The following is a 22601-nucleotide window of genomic DNA, read 5'->3' on the forward strand; positions in this document are numbered from 1 at the left end:
CTCCGCACGGCGCCGCGGGCCTCGCCATCACCCAGCAGTGCCCCTGCCCAGCTCGCCGGCTCCAGCCTCGTGAAGAGAGAGAGTGAGACTCGAGCCTCGAGCTAGATCTAGCACAATGCCGGAGTAGGAGCCCGCGTTGCTCTGTCTCTCGCACTCCGCACGGCGGCCTCCGCCGGCGAGCCGTGCGCACTCGTCACGCCGGCCATGACGCGAGCCATGACGCGAAGCTGGAGCTCCGCCGCCGCCACTGCCATGTGCCGTTGGAGCTCGCTCGCCCACACGCCGGCGAATCTTGCTTGCACGCATCTTGCTTGCCCACTCGCACACGGCGGAGTTCCCACCCGCGCGGCGATGGAGCAGCACACACGTAGTGGAGCTCCGCCCGCGCACCCGACCGAGATCCCGTTCCGCACGATGGTCGTTGCCCACTTGCCCGCACGACACCTGAGATCCTGCATGCCCGCGCGCCAGCCCATCGATTCGAGCCCTTCCGGCTTTCCCCAAGACGAATCGGCCGAGCTCGGCGATGGTTCTTGGCTCCATGGAGCCACCGGCTGAACGGGTGGAGAGAGGATGGAAAAGTGATACAGAGAAAGAGACGCGAGAGATGCATCCAGAGAGATGCGAGAGAGGGATAGGGGCATCAAGATGCGCAGGGAAGGGAAAAAAAGAAAGACTAAAAATTGATGAGATAATGATGCATGGGTCCCATATATTATAGGAGAGTAGGGGCTTAAATTTAAGTGCTATTGTTGGAGTTGAGAGTAAAAATTATAGCCCCCAAAAGTAGGAAGAGTCCCTACTCAACAAAGTAGGGATTAAAAATAGGGACTATTGCTGGAGATGCTCTAAGTAGCTTTAGATTTTTCAGGCCCTGGTGCACATGACAAGATGCATTTGGCTTCGCCCTAGAGTGCGACTGTCATGGCGAGAGCATCGGCGACCTGGCCCTCGCGCCGGCAATCACCTCGGCCCAAGCCTGCACCGCCTCAAGCTGTACGCCCTACGCGCCGTCACCAACGATGGAGTCACCCCGCTCGCTGTTGCAGCCAACCTCTGCAAGCTCTTCGTCGGCTACTGCATCTTTGGTGCCAAGAGAATCGAGGTTGTGCTCTGCGTGTTGCTTGGCTTCTGGGTTGGGGGAGAGAGGGAAGCGAAGGGGATGGCGAGCGAGGGGAAGAAGAAATACCGAGCAGAAGGGTAGGACTAATGTGGTCTTTGTACAGCTGAATTTACAACCTTTAGTCTCTCCATCCAAATAATGTAGGAACTAACTTTAGTCCAAGAATTAAAGCATCCAAACAGAGGGCCTTGGTTGGCTGATTGGGTTTAGCCCTCCCGCGGCCGCTGCGTCGCCCGCGGCATCAGCACAAACCAGCAGCCACTGAAAACCCCCTTAGGGTAGTCCCAACCCGGAAACCTTGCGCCGGTTTCTACAACTTCCAAATCAGTTAGAAACTCTAGCTAGACACCATACCGTCCAACGCATCATTTCTGATATGGGCCCAAAAAAAATTTTGGCCACTCCTGTTCTCTCCCACTCTCTCCGTTGGTGTTTTATGATAGGCCTGGAGTGGAGTGTATCAGGTGGCTCCCACACCATGGAAACGAGGGAGTCACCCATCGCGCATTTGCCGGTGTCTTCCGTCCTCTAAGAACGCGTAGACACCGATTCTCATATAAGAAACTATTTCTCTCTCTTTCCTCTTTAATTCATCTGCCACCTCATCAAACTGCTGATGTGACGCTCTATTAAATTCTATAGAAACCGGATGATCTGGCACGTTGGGACTGCCCTTACGCCACGTAGCCGGTGGTCCCATGGGCCCACTCGCTCTCTACAGCACCTGGGCCCCAGACGGGGTGGGCCACGGGTGCCAGCGCCCTGTCCGGGCTCGAGGAAGTATGGAGCCGTGCGGCGCGCGAACGGGAGGGGAGGCGCGCGTGGCCTCCCCGCTGCCGGCTCGTGGCCGGGCCTGCCCGGAATGCCCCTTGGCGTGCGTCGCGCCGGCGCAACTTGGCTGCGAGAGTGCCAAGGTCAACACCGGAAGTACTGGCCGGACAAAGGTCGAGCTGATGCTGCATCAAGATCCGCGCTTTGAATCTTTGAGCTGTTTTTCTGGTGCCAAGTTGACGTGCCCGTACAACCAACATGCATGGTCATTTGGGGCACGAATTTAATTATTTGTACAAGCTGCATGGAGTCATCTATCTTGGATATCGTGGGTTCCTCCTGATAGGCCGTTGGTAACTGACTTGGCGGCCGCTAGCTGCACGCGCGCATCGCTCGCGCATGACCGGGAACGCCGGCATGCCTAGCCTCAGTGTATACTCACGATGTATTTAAACTCCAAGAGAGACCAGTTATGTTCCCATGAAAGTTTTGCGGTTGTTCTCTCCATCTCTATCTCTTCTTTCACCTCCTATAAAAAGTCTTGCCAAAGCTCATCTCAACACAAACTACAACTCTGCAAGTCCACACCCTACTAAAGGCCTACTGCTCGTCTCAACACAAACCACAACACTGCAAGGAGTAACTGTGACAGAGCTCGGAGCGAAAATGTCGTCACAAGCACCAAGAAGAGTGTTCGTCTTCAGTCTCCTCGTGCTCGCATCCTCGTCCCTGGCCGCCGCCGCCGCCGCCGCGCAAACCGAGCCCGAAGCGCAACCGCTGACGACCCACGGCGTGTGCGGCGGCCCGGACGCGGGCGGGAGATGCCACAGCGTCCCCAGGGCGCTGCGGCTGAAGCAGATCGCCATCCCGGCGATCCTCCTCGCCAGCATGCTCGGCGTGAGCCTGCCGCTCGCCTCCCTCTCCGGGCCGGCGCTCCGCCCCGACGGCGACCTCTTCGTCGTCGCCAAGGCCTTCGCGTCGGGGGTCATCCTCGGCACCGGCTACATGCACGTGCTCCCGGACTCCTTCAACGACCTCAGCTCGCCCTGCCTGCCGCGGAGGCCCTGGGCAGAGTTCCCCCTTCACGGCGTTCGTCGCCATGCTCGCCGCCGTGTTCACGCTCATGGTGGACTCGCTCGTGCTCACGTTCCACGGCCGGGGCAGGGGCAGCGCCGCGGTCGCGCACCACCACGGCCATGGCCGCAGCCCTCCTCCGCAGGTTCACGGGCACCGCCATGGTCAAGAAAATCTGGACGGCATGATGAGTGAGGCCGTGGGCAAGGTCGAGGAGGAGGACGTGGAGGCCGGCCCCAGAACAGGAACCGCGTCATTGTTCAGGTAATCGCTCACGAGTCACGACACGTCTCACACAACAGAAGCTCTGGCTGTTCGCTGTTGTTCATCGTCGACCCACCTCGATCGGCCGGCAGGTTCGGGATGGGCGCATCGCAGAACGTCTGCACGATCCGGCCCCTCGTGGCGGCGCTGTAACACCCAAAATTTCAACTTTGGTTTAAATTTAAAATGAATTTATTCAAATAGTGTTTGAGTTAAAAAAAACAAACAAAACTTTCTTTCTTCTTCAAGCCCAATCCACCTCCTTCCCTCCCCCTCTTCCCTTTCTTTTCCGCGATGCCCAAGTCGGCTCAAAACCTTCTGATCGGCCCAATCAGCCTAACAGAGCCGGCCCAGTCCATCCCACCTCCACCCTCTCTCTCTCTCTCTCACTTCCAGGTGGGAACCACCCGTCAGGGTCTCCCCTAACCTCCCGCCGTCTCCTCTCCCCACCATGCCAAGCGCCGCCGTTCGCTTCTCCTCCCGCGCAGCTGCCCGCCTTCCCTTCCCTCCATGTTCACTGCCCCATTCAAAGCTCAGTGGAGCTGTTCCCCTCCATCCCCTCGCCTCCCTCGTTCCTCGGCCGCTAACGGCCGCCATCACCGTCGAGGCCATTAATGGCCGGCCACCGAAGCGCCGCGCCCCCAGCTCTCCCCGCCGGCCTTCCCCCTCCTCTTGCTCGGCCTATAAAGCTTGAGCCCAAGCCACCTAGCCCGCTCCTTTCCACGCTCCTCGCTCCCCGCTCGCTCAGCGCCGCCGCGCGAGCTCTGCACGGTGCCGCCGCCTTCGATCCGCCGCTTCGTCGCTTCCCGGACGACTACAACCGCCACTAGAGCTTCGCGTGGGGGTGGGTATCCTCGCCGACTCGTTTCCCCTCTCTTTCTCGCTCCCTCGCGGCCGGAATTGCTCGCCGGAGCTAGCACTGTCGCCCGCCGCCGTGGCGCGCACCACTCCGGTCTCTGCACCGCCCCATCGGCCTCGTCTTCGTGTTCTCCACCGACTCCTTTTCAACCTCGGCTTCCCCGCGCGCGAGACCGGGCTCTAGACGGCCGGGTTCGGCACCACCGACGGCGCCGTCCGCCCCTCACCGGCGTGGTGCCACTCCGCCGCTCCAAACCGTCGCCCCGAGGCCTTCATCGAGCTCGGCGTCTCCTCCTCAACCTCCCCCCACCCCGCGCGCCGAACCGACTACCGGAGCACCGAATTCGGTGAACTCCGGTGAGTGCGCTGCCGCCCGCCGCGGCAACCATCGCCGCCGGCTCCGCCCGAGCCGCCCAATGCTGCCCCGCCGAGCCGAGCTCAGCAGCCGAGCCAACTGAACCGCAGAGCCGCAAGCCGTCGCCCGCGCGAGCCGCAGCTGAGCCGCCCTCCCCGCCTCTCCACCGTCGGATGGCGATCCGACGTGCCAGATCCGCCCAAGACCCGGTCAATACCGGTCAACCCGAGCCGGCGCCGTACTTTTTCCTAAAGAGCCCCTGATCTTTATGTAAATAAACCCGCCGTCCACTCCAGTTCAAGAATAATTCCAAAAAGGCCATGTTTCTTTTGTTTCAGCCCCTGAGTTATTGTAATTTTGAACCCGCCGTCCCTGGAGCCTTGTTTTACACTCTGACCCCTCTGTTTATATATATAATTGTGATCTAGCCCCTGGTTTCTTCAAAATAAGTCCCTGTAATCTTGTTTTGGCCATATCTTTCACGTTTTAACTCCGATTTTAGCGATTCTCGCGCTCACGCGATCCTTGCAACCTGCTCTACATATTTTTCAGCTTATTCAGTTCTGTTTATACTATTTTTGTACCATTTCTTATTTTGTCTTGTATGCTTTGCTTGTGTGATCGTGTAGACGACGTGCCGTTCGAGCAAGAGCAAGAGCAAGCTTACGAGGAAGAGAACCAACAATTAAACGAGGAAGGCAAGTGGATTTTCCCCCCTCTACATGTTCCATTTTGATCCCAATAATAGAATGATGAAATACTTTACTTTATTGTTCTATGCATGAAATTGATGGGAATCCTATTAAGGACATTACCTAGTCTTTTTACCTAAGCCTTGAAACACCGAGTTTTATATCTTGTTGGGTAGAACGGCTTAGTTGCTTAATTTTGGGAATGGTGTTATCTTAATCTTTTGAAAATGATAAATTTGTTTTATGTTGTTACTTGTTTTATTTACAAGATCATGCTATGTAAATGGAACATGGAGAACCACCCAAGAAAACTGTACAACCACAATACCACATGGCTCTGGTCTTGGCTGATTAATTAGCAACTCTAACTTGTGACAGTCTTACCGAAAGGGCAAGAGGGGAAGCATCGATGGGGTACAGCCCGGTCCTCTTGGGGTAGCAGCCTTTGCTAAGGTGCTGACCATTAGGGAGGGTTATGCTCTGCTTTGACTTGAAACCTTAGCGGGTTGTCACTTGTTAGGGAATTTTTGTAAAAGTCTCGTAGTGGACCCCTCGCCACTCACCAAATGAAGTGTTTAAGGGCCTTGCAAACCCGGGCGGCTCAAGGGGACACGAATTGTGGGGAAAGTGTACAACCTCTGCAGAGTGTAAAACTGATATATCAGCCGTGCTCGCGGTCATGAGCGGCTTGGACCCTCACATGATAATTGAATTTGAAGAATAATTAAATCGTGGTTTTTGGTTATATAATTTGGGCTCTTTTATGATCTTTATGTTTAAGTGGGTTGGTATAAACTTATACCTAGTAATTAGGTGCTGCTAATAAAATTTGACCAACTAAAATGCTAACTGCGATAAACCTTAGCCTTTCCTTGGTGGCTTTACATCTTCACCCAACTTGCTGACTACCAACCATAAGTGTACTCACTCTTGTCTAATTGCTGTTCAGAAGAGAACAATGAAGTGGACTACTTCAGTGACTTTGAGGAATTCTAGGAGCGTTCACCAGTCAAAGTTTCTGTGGGAGTTCATGAAGATATTCTGGAGATATCGTATAGGTTATCGGTGAAATGTTAAGACCTTCGTGTCTACCTATCGAAGTGTGTAATAAAGTACTTATTTTCTTTTGTTTACGTTATTGAACATTGTCTTTGCTATATTCACTGATGACGTTTTCATATGTGTGAAACTTAATCCTGGTGTTCTTTTCGAAACCGGGTGTGACAGGCGCTCTGCTTCCACCAGCTGTTCGAGGGGATGGGGCTCGGCGGCTGCATCCTGCAGGCGGAGTACGGCGCCCGGATGAGGTCGGTGCTGGTGTTCTTCTCGGCGACGACGCCGTTCGGGATCGCGCTGGGGCTGGCGCTCACCAGGGTGTACAGCGACAGCAGCCCGACGGCGCTGGTCGTGGTCGGGCTGCTCAACGCGGCGTCGGCGGGGCTGCTCCACTACATGGCGCTTGTGGACCTCCGCGCCGCCGACTTCATGGGGCCCAAGCTGCAGGGAAGCGTCAGGCTCCAGCTCGTCTGCTTCCTCGCCGTCCTCCTCGGCGCCGGCGGCATGTCCGTCATGGCCAAGTGGGCATGATGTATCCGCCAGAGAAGAGCGGACACCGTCACGGCAGTTATGTTATGTGTGTGTATGCTCATGCTGTATGTGCTCCCGCCTCCTGCTATCAGTTTTACTTGTCGTATTTCTTCTCTTCCCCGACACGGTAGCGGATTTGTGGTGTAAATACTAAAAGTAGTAGTCTCGTGTTGGATTTGTGTTGTATGAATAAAGTATCAAAAGCTCTGTACAGAACGAAGCTATGTGAAAATCAGACTTTTGTAATAGTTTAAGGGTGTAAAGTTCTCCTAAATTTTGGCCTTGTTTGGTTTTCCGCACTAGGAAGTGCGAGGGAATTTTGACTGATAATTACGTTGTTAAATAAAGTCAGTTTATAAAACCAAGTCCAGAACCCCTGCGCTAGAAACTCTGAAGAATCTAATGAGGGCTTTGACCGTGTGAATAGAGGATAGTTACTATAGCCAATCATCGATATCTCTGAAAAAGTTTTACAAATAGACTTCATTTAGCACTTTATGCATGCGAGATTTTTTTTGAAAGCGTGCATTCTAGGAATTCTCGGTACCAAACAAGTCCTTTATAGCCCGCCATTCAAAAGATTGATATTAAGACAAATTTAGCCCGCTATTTTACCGTTTTAGTCGGCCCATGGGTAAACAGCCCAAATCGAACGTCCGGTACTGGGCCTGAAGGTGTAGCGCAGCAAGAAACCGCGCGCACGCCGCATTCATCGGCGTTTTTTTCTTTTTTATATTTTTAAAAAATAAAAATTTCAAAAATATATGTCCGTTTTAAAATATTTCAAAAATACCCCCGGTTGCCCCTCATAGGGCGACAGGCCCTAAGTGTTATTTTTTTCTTCAAATTCGCAACGAGGTCCCTGGCAAAAAAAAGGGGGCCTGTCGCCCCCCCCGGGCGACAGGGGCCTGTCGCCCGTTGGGGGGGCGACAGGGTCCCTCCCCCTATATAAGCCCTGGCCGCCATATGCCGCCATTCCCTTTGTCATTTGAGTCTAAAATTTCAGGAAAAAAAGAGAGGGGTGATGAGAAGAAAAGCGGCGAAGCTCTGCCGAATTGCGTACTTGTGATCTACCGGTAACTTCCGTATGAATTCATTGATATTGTATAACAATTTAATTTAATTAGCGGATTAGCTTAATTAGATTTGGTGCTTTAGAACACTCGTTTAGCTTAAATTAATTATGAATTAGAATAGAATTATGAAAGTACCTTATTGATATTGCAGTATAAGGCAATGGCTGCCTCCAATTGCGGAGGATTTTCATGGACCGAAGAAAAATCTAGTATAATACTTGATATCATGACTCATCTTGTTATCAGTAAGAAGTTGGATCCGTTAGCGGATGGTACGATAGAGATGGTGTTGTCCAAAGTAGTAAAGTTTAAAGATTTCACATTATTTCGAGGTATTACGACGCAAGATGTAAAGGGACACCTGCTAGAACGTCGGAAGATATACATGAGAGTATGTGAACTAGCGAATCATCCTAATATCATTGGATTCTTACAAAGTTCATGTAAGATATGGATGTGGTCAGAGGTGTATGAGATGCACATTAAGGTAACTCTCATTCAGTTGTAATCCCGTCCGTCATTTCGAATCCATATTTACGAAACAATAACATTGTTTTTTAATTATATGCTAGGATTACCCCGAGGACACGGAGTTGATTAACAAAACGATACCAAATTTCCGTAAATTGGTATATATCTTCGGTGGACTTATGCCGCAAACTAGACGAATGAGGTGGATAAGATCTTCGGGTGATAGTACTTGGCCTGCGCAAGAACAGATGCCCGGAGGTTCGTCAAGTCATGCTTCAGCACCTCAACCACCAACTTGTGTTAACTGGGATGACGACATGGATGACTTCATGCCCCCCAAACCATGGCCTCCAACACATGATGTTCATCCCCCTTTATATGAACCTAGAATCAGAAAAGAGACAAAGGGAAAGGCAAGAGGTTCGTCAAGTCATGTTGCACCACCTGCAGCACAAACTTGTGTTAACTGGGATGACGACATGGATGACATCATGCCCCCCAAACCATGGCCTCCAACACATGATGTTCCTCCCCCTGTACATGAACGTGGATCCAGAAAAGAGAGAAAGGGAAAGCCAAGAGGTTCGTCGAGCCATACTACACCACCTGCAGCACCACCATCTGTCAACTGGGATGACGACCTAGATGATTTCATTCCATGATCTATAACATATGATGTTCATCGGTTTAAAATGTATTCGCATTTATTATTGTTAATGTTGTATTATGGTTGTATGTATGTCTCGTATCTAACATGCATTCACTGGACATGTACTTAATGTCGAGTTTGAATCGTACTTAGTCGTAATGGAGCATCGAAGTATAAACATATCATCTATTGTATGTAATGGAAAATACGAGAGTGATCAGAGGCGAACGTTGAAGTGTATAAATAAGCGGTCCACAACTATCTCATTACAAATAAACATTAGAGATTCAAACATCAGATATATCTAACCACCCCTAGGGCGTCGGACCCTCTTAGCCCTCTGCTAGGCACGGACATGGCCCTCGGAGCTTTTCATGTCACTAGAATACTAAAAAGCACACATTTAATTAATATAACGCTAAGAAAAAAGAACTAAGAAATGCATTACATAATGTGAACCATCAAATTTTACATCATAATACAACGATAATGAAACACACATCACATATGCAGTGGCATAGCAGAACCCGTTGCAAACTACGGTAAACAGATTCCGGACTAACCTAACATGCCTTAGGTAATTAAAAAAACAGAACAAACACAAAGATGCAGCATGTCACTAGCACTAGGGTAGTTCTAGTAGCCGTACCCCCACGTAGGAAACTGTGTTGAGCCTTCTCCGCAGTATCCACCCATTGCAAGTGGTGCAGGCGGTGGTGCCGGAGGCGCAGGGCCCTTCTTCTTGTGACAAGGGCAGTTGCAGTAAGGAATAGTTCATGGTTCATCCTGTGAACCGGCAGCATTGCTGGTATCATCAACTTCGTCGTCTTTGTTACCCTCGCTCACTTCCTCATAATGGTTCACCTTGCATTCCAGATCAAAGGTCTTTATCTGGAGGTACTCGATGAACTCCTGAACAGAATCAATTGGTGCAGTATCGACCCACCTAGTAAAACCACAGTTTTCTGGAGCATCGGAAGACTGCAAAATAAATTTCATGTAAGGTGTCTCATTGAAGATAAAGAAATGAAACAACCGAGTATTACCCATGCGTGTGGACATTTAAAGAAACGACGACTGCCATCCATCCCGTCGGTGCACATCTGCACTAAGCAGTCCTCACCATGTCTGCATTTTGGCCACGGTTATCGTATTGTCGAAGAGGAGTTTCATTGGTAAATTCACTCTTGTGCTGTGGCAGAAACTCAAACACTGGTTACGGAAAGGAATCAGGTCCAAGAGGCCCCTCCCATATTATGGGGTCTCCCTTTCTTCCCCCTTTTCCTTTCCCAAAACCGTAGTAATTCTTCCCGCTAGACCCACCTCCAGACATTGGGTATACAATGAGCTTTGGTGTTTAAGTGCTGCTGGGAGTTCACAAACTTCGGAGTATTTATAGGCGCACATCTTATTCTCATTATCCTGAATGAAAGGCCCCACTATTCCAATCCCGTATACCTCATGTCCCCAGGTGGATACAGCTGCTTCCTTGCTGAAGTAAGGTGAAACAAATACTCCTGGCTGCAACCCAGACTCTGCACATGCCGCAATGAGATGAGAGCATGGCAAATGCAATAACTTAGGCTTCATGCAGGAGCAGAAGGCTTTGCCATCTACTGTAATCAAACTCTCCTGTACCACCCTATCTCTACGGATACCACGACCAGTTCTATCCTTGCATAGAACCTCAAATCTATGCTCCATTGTACTTGTCGATATGACGCGGTGCAGTTTGGCTTTTTCAATCTTCTCTTGCATATATTGTGTCACTCTTGTGCAAAACTGAATTTGGGGGTTGCTGATGTTTATGCTTGCAGCCGTGTAACGCTCTTTGAAATACTTCATGCACCCATACATGATGAACTCAACAATTCCCACAAGAGGAAAGGCACGACAAGAACGCATAACCATATTGAAACACTCTGCATGGTTCGTTGTCTAAATACCATACCGTATTCCGTTGGTATCATAAAGGAATGAACATTTCTCCTTAGGTGCACCTCGAATCCAGTGTGAAAATGGCTTCTCAATTGAATCCCTAGCCTCTGCAGCCTGACTCGTGCCTGCTCCTGATGCCCTTACCTTCACTAGCTCTGCAGTCAACTGATCAAGCATCTGTCATAATGCATTGAATTTTCTCTGTTGATTTTGGGTGCACAACCTCTTAAACAGGTTCTTAATATCTTTGTTCTTGAAGTGGTCATAGAAGTTTGCACCCATATGCCTAATGCACCACCTGTTTTGGACATCGGGCCACAATGGAGGCGTTGTCGCAGTTCCACGTTGCAATTTCAGTATTGATTGCAGCAGACCTACATGCCTCTCACTAATAAGGCACACATATGGACGTGCAGCAACAACATGAACATTCACTCGTTCAAGCAACCAATACCAACTGTCTAAGTTCTCATTCTCAACAAATGCAAATACGAGCGGAACTATTTGGTTGTTGCAATCTACCCCGATTGCGGTGATTATCTGACCTTTATACCTTCCAGTCAAAAATGTGCCATCAATGCAGATCACCGGAAGACAATACTGAAATGCTCTAACACAAGCACCTATGCAAAAGAAGGCTCGTTGCATAATTCTTTACCCCCTAGTCACGGCTGGTACGAGGTATGTGTCATAAAAGCTTCCAGGATTTCTAGTAACAACCTGTGATAACATACGAGATAGGTTATCATATGATGCCTCGTATGTGCTGAACCGCATCTCGAACACCCTTTGTTTAGCCCGCCATGCCTTCAAATAACTAATGGTGTACTGGTAAGTCTGCTCAATGTATCGAACAATCATTTTTTGCTCATAATTTAGGTTGTCCATAATAAACCCATACATTTGCTTTACAACAAAGTCGCATGATATATTGCGATGCGAGGGAAGAACTTCTGACAGCAAACAAGTGTGCTCTGTCACAATGGAACATTTCCAGTTCGACTTCCATTTTCCCTTGAATGCATGTACTCGCCATGGACATCCATCATTCACACACTTCACCTCATATTCTTTACTGCCAGACTTTACGACTCTGAATTCTCGTTTCAATTATATTGCCCATAGTCTCACAGCATCTTTTACGGCTTCAATGTTTGGATATGTTGCACCTTGCACTACCTCATTCCCTCTGTACTCCCACTCCTGATTTCGTGCGTCTTCTGCGACATGACTGCCAAAACCATGCTCCTTCCACTCTTTTGGCAATGAGTACTGCTCGTCATCAGATGAGCCCTCATATTCTTCCATCTCTATTGCGGTTTGGTCTTCTGCCTCCATCTCGTCCACAATGTTATGTATCCTCTCTCCCTCATCAGCAAGGCCCTGTGGTCCCATGTTTTGGTTCTCTGTCTCTTCTGACTCATCTTGCTCAACATAATTGGTCTCTCTTCGAATACTCGGAGTTCCTTGATCTGCACAATGTTGGATTTCATTTTATGTCTTCTCCCGGATTTGAACAAGAATGGGCAGAGGCCACCCACGCTCTAGAGCTGCTTGCATGTACTTCTGCCAGTCATCAGTGCTGTGTATCATCATCAATTCTCATGAATCACTTTCTACCTCCTAATTAACAAGAAACTGGATGGTGATCACATGTGTCAACGGATCAACACGGAACCCACGCTGCAGCCATTTACATATGAAACCAAAACTCCTTTCCAGAGGTTTATCTATGGCGCTAGATGTGCACTTAAAGGCAGAAAGATCTACTCCATTTGGTCCATACAAAACATTGTAGTCACCATAAAATACTTGAAACTGCATCTTGCTCGACATATCTGTATATCACATAATACTTATCGAGTTATACTCTTTACTTCACTACCTTATTCAATAATCCGTAAAAACTAAGTATGAAATTCAACTACAACGTATAAGTATTCATAACTACGTAATGACACTCAAATTCTATACTGCATATGCCAAATTCTATTCTAAATCATAATTAATTTATAAACACGTCTCTAATAGTACTGCAATTGTAATAATATATGCGTAGTACTAATTTTCTAAACTAATTTACTACTACGTAACTACAAACTAAAGTATCATTAAACTCCTCCTTAAATGGTTCTACTATAGCACTAATTAAATTAAATTACTCACCCCTACTTAAATTACTCCTACTTAAATGCGTAGTACTTAAATGAAAAAATATATAAACTAAATGTACTAACCTGCAGATCACAAGTGTTGAATCCGTCAGGGCTTCACCGCTTCCCTTCTCCTCACCCCTCTCTTTTTTTCTAGATTTTTGGTGGAATTTTCGGGATCAAATGATGAGAGAATGGGGGTCGGATCCTTATATAAGGGGGTGTACCCCGGTCTTCCGAGGGGGGGCGATAGGCCCCCCTGTCGCCCGGGGGAGGGGGCGACAGGCCCCCCTGCCGCGCCCGTGGGCGGGGCCCAGTGGTCGCCCGAGGGGGAGGGGGGCGACAGGCCCCCTGTCGCCCGTTGGGGGGGCGACAGACCCCCTTTTTTCCAGGGATCTCGTTGCAAATTTGAAGAAAAAATTACACTTAGAACCTGTCGCCCTATGGGGAGCGATCGGGGGTATTTTTGAAATATTTCAAAACGGACATATATTTTTGAAATTTTTATTTTTTAAAAATATAAAAAAGAAAAAACCGCCATTCATCGCTCCGCTTGTAGCCGCGATGCTCCTCCAGCAAGCAACGGGCCGGGCTCCGCTTGTAGCCGCGATGCTCCTCCAGCAAGCAACGGGCCGGACAGATGGACAAACCTGGCCGTGTGTCGATTCTTTTACATTTTTAAATTTCGTTTTCAGCAAAAATACATGTCCGATAAAAAGATTTTACAAATCTGTATGCCTCCTGCGGTCCTGCCGGTTGACATGTCGATATTATCAGAGAATCAAATCCACCTCCAATTGAAATAGCTATAGCCAGTTCAAATGGTAAAAAGTTATCAGGGTAGGTCCCAAGCGCCTTACAGCCCGATCAAAAAGGCTGTAATGCCTATCTTTTGCAGGATATTTATGAACAAAATCGTAATTTTGCATCTGACCTTTGATGGAGATAAAACTTATATAAAAGTTGTAGAGCTTGATAAGAACTTGTAGTTGTAGCTTACCATTTTATCATTTAAAGATGTCTCAGTGAAAAAAAAATGGCCAACTGAATCTGCTAATGCCATGTGAAAATTGGCGGTAGGTCTGCTCGGCGCTGGATGAACTGGCGCTGGCGGGAGGGGTATAGATTTGTAAAATTTTTAAGTATTTATTTTTGCTAAAATCGGAATTAATAAAAATAAAAAAATAAAAAAAATCCGTGTGTCGCACGACAATCAAGTCTCATTTTTCTTGCCCGTGTCGGAAGGAGGAGAAGAGGGAGGGAAGCGCTGCGATGGGAGCTGAGCTGAGGTCCACGCGCTGTCCGCCTCCCATGGCCAGCTCTCGTGACCTCGCTCCATCTGGAAGAGCAGTGGCGGTAGTTGCATCGAGAATCCGAGATAGAGGCAAAGACAGGCCCGGGCGGCACGACCGCAGGATCCGAGAAGCTCCCCCACCGGTCAGCCGCCCCAGGCCCCTTTGTAGCGACTAGCGCCGCGGCCGAGAAGAAAAGGTACTCTATGTTATTCGGCACGTGATGCAACACCTCTTGCACTGCTGGAGGGAGAGTGACTGGGCGGCCGGCGAGGCAGCGCAGCGTGCCATCGTTTTGCCTCACTGGACCTGACTGGACGGACGGATGGCTGCCGTAAAAGGATCGAGGTCGACCCGTCACCACGAGCCCACAAAAGCAAAAAAGGGCATGGAGCGGCGCCATACGAGACGATGCTCGCTGGAGTTAGGCCGGCCGGGGGCCCTTCCCTTTTTGCGAGAATTTGTATGGTGTGGTGTGGTTCCTTGGCTGATGGCTGCTGTTGTCTTGGCGGCTCCACCAATCCAAGGGCGATGTTCCCGTTTCGCCTCTACTGAATCTGCTCGGCTCATCGCAGTTCTAGGTCACGCACGCACTCGGTATCACAGGGCAAGTTGTCATTTCTTTTTTCAATTGGAAAATACCCTACCTAGAGTTATTTTCGTGCGCGCGCAAGAGAGCGTCTTCACCCCCAGCAAATTACACTGTCATGTCAGTCAAGGTCGTCGCCTCGCCTCGCCGCCGACCAGACCAGACATCCACCACCGCCGCCCACACAGATGCGTTCGCAGTCGGCAGTTCACACCCGTCCGTCCCGCACCTGCCACTGCTCGCTGGGCCCCCACTCGTTGTCAACGGTCAACCCTGGCCTCGTCGGCATCTCCCACTCCCACCCCTTCTCCCGGCCCGTTCTCCGCCCTCCGCTCCGTCTCCTACGGCCGGGGGCGCCACGAGACCACGACTTTTCTCCCGCGCCCGCCGGGGCGTGACGTCACCGCCGTGACGTCGCGCGCCCGGTCACGCCCGCGGCTTGATTACTTCACCGTCCCACCCCGGCACCCCGCCACTGGAAAATCGCGCACGTGCTTCTCCTCCGCCGTCCGCGAAAGGATAAAACAAAACGCGCCAAGTTTCCCCACAGATAATTGTAGGAGAGGGGACACGCTTCTGGTTCCGGCCGCGTTTGTTTGCCTCCGCTTTGCCGTGCTCGCTCCTCGCTTGCTTGCTGCTTCCCCACTCCCAGTCTCGGGCTGCGGCGGCAGCTCGTTGCTCGCTCTGTGCTTGCTCCTCAATCCGCGGGCGGGAGCTTGGGCTTTCTGCTACCCCTCTGCTGCATCCTCTGTCGCGGAACCTCTCGGGCGTTCTGACAGTTCGAGCTTGATTTCGGGAGGAAATCTTTCCCCGAGCTGCTTCTGTTCGCTGGAGCTGTGCTTTGCCCGTTCCATCTTGAACCTGCGAATTCCCGCTTGGTTCAGTAGCATCCGTCCCCGCGCGGCGCCTTGGCGAATTCGCTCTTTCCGGACTCGGATCGGATGTATCCCCGAGCCACGAAATCTTGGGAGCAGGAGGGGAAGCTTCGATCTTTCAGGCCTCCCAAATCCCGCTAGTAGCTCACGCGGAGGCTTCTAGAACCTTCTTCTAGCCGCCGCCCTCGCCCCATGGAGACCTCCACCATTAGCTTCTCGTCCCCGTCCTCGTCGCCCCAGTCCCCGCCGCCGCCGCCGCGGGCCACGCCGGCGGAGCTCGAGGCCGTCAGGTTGGGTCGCCTCAGCGACAACCTCGAGCGCCTCCTCGACCCGGCCTTCCTCGACTGCGCCGACGCCGAGATCGCGCTCGCCGCGGGGAAGGGCGCCGCCGCCGTCGGCGTCCACCGCTGCATCCTCGCCGCCAGGAGCGCCTTCTTCCTCGACCACTTCGCCTCCCTCCCGCCCCCCGCCGCCGTTGGCGAGAGGCCCCGGCTCGAGCTCGACGGCCTGGTCCCCGGCGGCCGCCACATCGGCCGGGACGCCCTCGTGCCCGTGCTCGGGTACCTCTACACCGGCCGCCTCAAGTCGCCGCCGCAGGAGGTCACCGCCTGCATGGACGAAGCGTGCGGCCACGCGGCGTGCCGCCCGGCGATTGACTTTGTCGTCCAGTCCATATACGCCGCTTCTGGCTTCCAGATCTCCGAGCTTATTTCCCTCTTCCAGGTATACTGGCCACTCACTAAAGAAAGTTTACCTGCAAAATGTGTAACCAGATTACCAGACACTCCATAATTGATGCAGTGATATGGAGTCATTTTTTCTTGTCCTTCCTACTTCCTGGCTGATACGAAAATTGCAATTCCAACCATTGATCTTGTGTTGCAGCGCCATCTCTCTGACTTTGTTAGCACAGCTCTGGAAGAAGATGTGGTGCCGATTGTTCATGTTTCTTCCACCTGCAAGCTTCAGGACCTGCTCAATCAGTGTATTCAGAGGATTGCATTCTCCACTCTCGATAGCGGGTACCTGGAGAAGGAGCTTCCAGATGATATATACTGCAAGATCAAGCAAATCCGCCAGAGTGCATTTCAGGATGAATCAGAGAACGCCATTGAGGACCCTGAGCATGAGAAGAGGGTTAGAAACATCCTCAAGGCCTTGGATTCTGACGATGTTGACCTTGTTGTCTTGCTGTTAAAGGAGTCTGCAGTCACCTTGGATGATGCATTCGCTCTACACTACGCTGCAGCCTACTGTGAGCCTAAAGTGTTTGCGGAATTGCTGAAACTAAATTCTGCCAATGTGAATCTGAAGAATAGCAGTGGGTATACACCGCTGCACATAGCTTGCATGAGGAGAGAACCGGACATCATTCTTTCCCTTGTGGAGAGGGGAGCCTCTGTGCTGGAGAGGACGCCGGATGGGCGTGATGCTCTTACTATCTGCAAGAGACTAACAAGAGAGAAAGACTGCAACAGGAAGTTGGAGACATACGAGGAGAAAAGCAAGCCTTACTTGTGTATCGACATATTGGAGCAAGAACTTAAGAGGAAATCCATCATTTTGGACCCAATCTCAATAGAGGAGTCGATTGCCACACCTTTGTTGGTTGATAATTTTCACATGAGGCTCATAAATTTGGAAAACAGAGGTTTGCTTATAATCCCTTGTCTTAATTATATGTTGGTTAATACTATGCCTTCCTACCTCTCTAACTCCACGAACAAGCAATCAGATGGGGCGGAACTAATTGCCCATGACAAATCATAAGTACTTTTATTAGCAAATAAAAAACAGCTTCATAAAATGGTACTGTTGTTTTCAAACAAGTAAAATGGTACTGTTTATTTTAGACTGGAGGGGATATTTACCTTTCTTTTATCGTTTTGCCATTAGTCTTGTCTGCATGAACTAGTCTAAGGTTTGATCAATGTCTATTCTCTAGTGAATTTAGTTCATTTTGTGCCACTGGGGCGATGCTTCGTCAGTTGGTGTGTTGAGAATCTGCGTGCGTGTTTGCCTTCTCTTAGATTGAGAAGTATATGGTGTCAATGGCTTGGTTTGCAACATTCTCACTAGTCTCACTGGCTTAGTTTGCAACATTCACACAAGGCTTTCTTTGCAGAAATTCAATTGCTTCTGTCCTTCAAATAACGTATTAATGTACGTGTCAAATATTAATTGTTGTGTACTTGTTTCCTTTTAAGACAAAAAAAAAGGGTTAGGTACGCTCTTATCCCTGTGCATGTGCTGTTATTTTGTTTCTTTCCAGGTTTAAACTAAAGCATATTATTCTGAGAATCACTGCTGAAGTCTACTTTCTTGTTTATGCAGTTGCCTTTGCAAGGATATTCTTCCCTTCTGAGGCCAAGCTTGTCATGCGCATCGCACAAGCTGATTCAACTGAAGAGTTTGCTGGCATCACAAATTTCAGTAAACTGAAGGAGGTTGATCTGAATGAGACCCCCACGATGCAAAACAGGAGGTTACGTGAACGCCTTGATGCCTTAACAAAGACAGGTGCAGCACTAGCTACGGTTGCCTCATTTGAAATACAAGCATTTATGTATGCTAAAATTGCTCAGTACGGTTTGTTCAAAAAGAAAATTGCTCCGTACTGAATCTTTCAAGGTACTTGGTGTAGTATGCTATCATTTCTAATGAGCTGTTTCTTATTTGTCCAGTGGAACTAGGAAGACGATACTTCCCACATTGTTCGGACGTTCTTGACAAATTTCTCAACGAAGAATCCACCGACCTGATCTTCCTTGAAACTGGCACTCCAGAGGACCAGCAAGTCAAGCGGATGCGCTTCTCTGAACTCAAAGAGGACGTGCGTAAGGCCTTCACAAAAGATAAGGCGGCGGTTGCAGCCATAGCTTCGTCAGCATCCTCATCTTCGTCTGTGAGGTATGAAGGGAGAGGTAGACAATCCAATCGGAAATCAAAGCAATCACGGTGATATCAGTAGTTTAAGTGCACTCTGTTGTAAACACATGACTTTTCTCAAAGTGGGGAACAAGGGCTTGTAGGCTGTTTTTGACAACGTGTAGCACAGTGAAGCAATTCGACCCAGCTTGACGAGAAATTTTCTGGAGCTGCCGAGCTTTGAGCCTTTGACATATAATGATGTTTCGTTAGATAATTTCCAAGTACTGACTGTCAGTTTTGCAGCCACTATAATTGTTTTGCATGTAAAAACTTCGTTTTGGCTGGGAAATGGAGTGGTGTTAATATCTGCGTCCTTATAGAAAATAGTTGTACTCCTGTGGATATACAGAAAGATGCATACCGCTTTAAAGAAGAGTGTCGATATACCAAACACAAGATAATTGCAGTAAACTAAACAAAGGAAATTGGAAATGCGTCTTTCAGTGGTTGACCTGAAAGAATCACTTTGTCGGTTGCTAGTGTCTTTGGAGGCAAAATGGCCGTGCCAGTTAGTAGAAAGGGTTTCACTGCATGGTTCTTTTGCACAGGACTTGTGAAGCCATCCTGTTACCATTATGTAGGAATTCTGCAGGTGCATTCTCTCTATCGGAGTGTCATTGTACGAAGATGTCACTGAAAGTAGGATGCTTCAGCTGTGTTAGGTTAGGCCAAGATGTGCTCTTTGTTAAAAGCTCGGGACCAGAAACCAAACTTTTTGTGGTACAAGTGCAGTGGTTTGATGCTCTCTGAGTCTCTCCCAGAAAGGAAAATCAGGCTAACGAGCCGTAGCTCGAGTGGCACGCTCGCCAGGTGTGCGAGCGCGCCCACCCGCGTTAATTCCCATCGGCAGCAACGCGAGTGTCGCACTGGCACCGAGCAAGTGGTGTGCACGTGTGGGTGTGTGCGCGCGTAGACAAGGGGGCGGGCAGGGGCATTGCACATTTGAATTTTGATTAATTTTTTTTATAAATTAATATGGTTGCCTCTCCTGATAATAAAAAAATAAATTCCTGGCTCCGCCCTTGTGTGCGTAAGTTTGCTCGGTAGGCGCGTCCCGAGACTGCTCGGGCAACCTAGTCTGCGTTAAGTCCGATTAGCGTGGGCACCCAACCTCTTACATGACTGCCCAGTGCTCCTGGGTGTTTTCAAAATAAAAGAAAGGAAAATCAGAGCCATGACTCCTGATGCCACATTTTCAATGTAAAAGCAAAGCAAGGTGTAGCATTAGAAATATCGTCCACTTATTCAAACCCAAAATCTTGAAGATACAGTCAATCTTTTCACTCACTGTGTTTAGTTTCAAAATTTCTCTCTCCAAACTTCACTATTCACCTATCACATCAAATCTTTTGCCCTATGCATAGAGTATTAAATATAAGTAAATAAAAAATTAATTGTATAGTTTTGATGTACACGACGAGACGAATCTTTTAAGCCTAGTTAGGTCATGATAGGACAATAATTACCACAAACAAACGAAAAATGCTACAATATACTACAGTATCATATGTGACCCTTTTTACCACCATATTATGGATCTAAACACAGCCACTACTGTCTTCTAGCACCCGTGAGATTGGTGTCGACGGTGATAGAATCCGCGGACAGCAGTCTCTGCAGTTGCGCCGACGAACCTGCTGTACACCTGAGCGGCTGAGCGAAGGCCCCGTCCGCAGACAACGGGAGCTGGACCGTCTCGACGTCCGGCGCCGTGGCACCGTCGTCATCGGCAAAGCAGACCGGAGCTGCTGATCCAGATGGCCGGCGGCGAGGGTGCTGTTTGATGATGATGCAGTTGAAAATAGTACCTTCGCCTATAACCGAATGCGACCGGAAACCAAATTCTACCGGTGACGGTGAGGGCTTGGATGTCATCGGAGAAAGGGAGAAGCCGAGTTTCGAAGAAGCAAATACAGGGCCTGGTTGCTCTGCCTTTCGCCCTTTTCTTTTCTTTTATTGCTTTGAAGGAACCACCTGCTCCTTGACCGCCCACTAAACAATGCCGCTGGTCGCTCTCTTTAAACTTGTGTTATCTTTATCCATGAGTGCTGATGAGGAAAGGCGAGCAATCAACTTCATGTCCTCAGCACGCCTAGAAGAAGGAACACTGTATGACCGTAGATTTATACGAGTCATAATACAGGGAAACGCTCCCTTTGTGGCTTTGTGGCACTGAAACTCTGCTGTAGTGCTCTCTGTTAACTGAAAACCTCGGATTGTCCCCCCCCCCCCCCCCCCCCCCCCCTCGCTATTTTTTTTGCTGCATTCAGCTCTCTCCTCTCTATCAGCATGACTGCATGAGCTGTTACTACCTTGTTCCCCGGCATGTTCGCCGCCCTGCTGGACGGGGCGGACAGGCTGATCGCTGCAGGACAAGGTAGGCATTGCCGCATTGGGCAGTTTGTTTATGCGCGTGGCCGCAGCATCTTCTCTTGTTTATGCTGCAGCTGCAGAGTTGCAGGAGACACAGCAACGCCCGTGTGTGCCTGTCTGCAGCTGCAGAATCGCAGATGTCCAGTCCAGCCGAGGACCAGCTCCGAGGAGGAGGACGACGTCGACGACGGCGACAGCAGGTGGCTGGTGGCTGGTGCCCGTACCACACGAGCACTCGGCGCCCACTACTAGCCAAGCTAACCTAGCCGAGACTCCTCGTGGGTTGCGTAGGCTGGACTGGAGTCGTCGGCGGTCACATGCGCTTGCTCGCTCCCTCCCGTGGACGGATGATAATATAACTATTTATGGTATTATTAATTAATGTTTTTTTTGGAATTTTACTAATTGATGTTGAGAACCACTACTATTTTCCTTGGAAGCCTGTCATTCAGCCCCAAGGGTAGAGATGGAATTTCGAGACGCCATTACACTGAACAGATGCGATGGCCCTTTGTAAGAAGGATTTCGTACTACTTTTCTACAGAACTAGGCGTATAGTCCGAGCATTTGCGCGGCTAGTATTGAAAATTAAAAATTTGCATGTCGTTGTATCCTTACTTAAAGATTATACCATTTTTTACCATATATTACCCTATTCATTATCGTAAATTATGTCTTATTGTTGGTTAAAACAATTCAAATATGATCTATCTATAATAAAAATTTGATTTGTTAAGTTTAGTAATATTTACTTTGTCCATAGATTGATTGGTCCTACAAACTTGCCAGACGATTTGACCAAGCATGAGCATTGTCTGATTGTCGGGTGCCACAATTAGGGACACCCTAATTGGGGTATTAAGACCACTTTCGAAAACACAAACACATGTTAAGGCAACTGGGCCCACGAAGGCCCCCGGCCTCCTTCCAAATCCGGAAAAAAGGAAAGGATTCAAAGAAGCCCAGCATGTGGCCCATTCGCACCCCTCTCAGGCCCACCGAACAATCTCCGCCTCGCTCGAGGGTAGCGGATCTACCCTCGAGCGGGTCACTCATCTCCGCCTAGCTCGAGGGCTCCTCCGGGACCCTCGACCACGCAAACGCATCTCCGCCTCGCTCGAGGACAGCGGACCTGCCCTCGAGCGGGTGGCCAATCTCCGCCTCGCTCGAGGCCGTCTCTCGGCACAAGGGACAAACAGCCCCGCCGCCCAACCGACCGCCGTACGAATGCATTAAAGGCCAGCCACTCCGCCACGGCTCAAAGGACGGGCGGCGTCAGACTGCCACTCCCGCAGTGGATGTGACCGGCGTCCCGTCCACTGACCCCGGTCACCGCTCTGCCACCCCAGTCGCTGTAGCAGCACTGTGGGCATTCAACGCGGCACAAGGCAAGTTGGCGCCGCCCCCGTTATTGTTCTGCCGACACCCACCACCCGGACTCACCTCCCGCTGGGGAAGGGGTCCAATGATATCACGTGTCCTTCCAAGAAGGGCACTCAGCACGTACGGGTGGGACCCCAGACCTCCCCC

The 22601-nt window shown here is 49.8% G+C and overlaps 1 protein-coding gene and 1 pseudogene across 1 annotated transcript; both read left to right on the top strand.

The window, feature by feature from the left end:
- The first annotated feature begins 2560 nt into the window (after nt 1-2560).
- On the top strand, nt 2561-6724 carry LOC120688735 (annotated as a pseudogene).
- Nucleotides 6725-15445: 8721 nt separating this feature from the next.
- LOC120690176 (BTB/POZ domain and ankyrin repeat-containing protein NPR3-like) lies at nt 15446-19005 on the top strand. The gene is made up of 4 exons (XM_039972740.1): nt 15446-16490; nt 16653-17418; nt 18102-18287; nt 18452-19005. The coding sequence occupies exons 1-4, from the start codon at nt 15960-15962 to the stop codon at nt 18727-18729; spliced, it is 1761 nt and encodes a 586-aa protein (XP_039828674.1). The 5' UTR covers nt 15446-15959; the 3' UTR covers nt 18730-19005.
- Nucleotides 19006-22601: the final 3596 nt, after the last annotated feature.

Source organism: Panicum virgatum, chromosome 9N (assembly GCF_016808335.1).
Source record: "Panicum virgatum strain AP13 chromosome 9N, P.virgatum_v5, whole genome shotgun sequence".
In the NCBI taxonomy this organism is placed as follows: Eukaryota; Viridiplantae; Streptophyta; class Magnoliopsida; order Poales; family Poaceae; genus Panicum; species Panicum virgatum.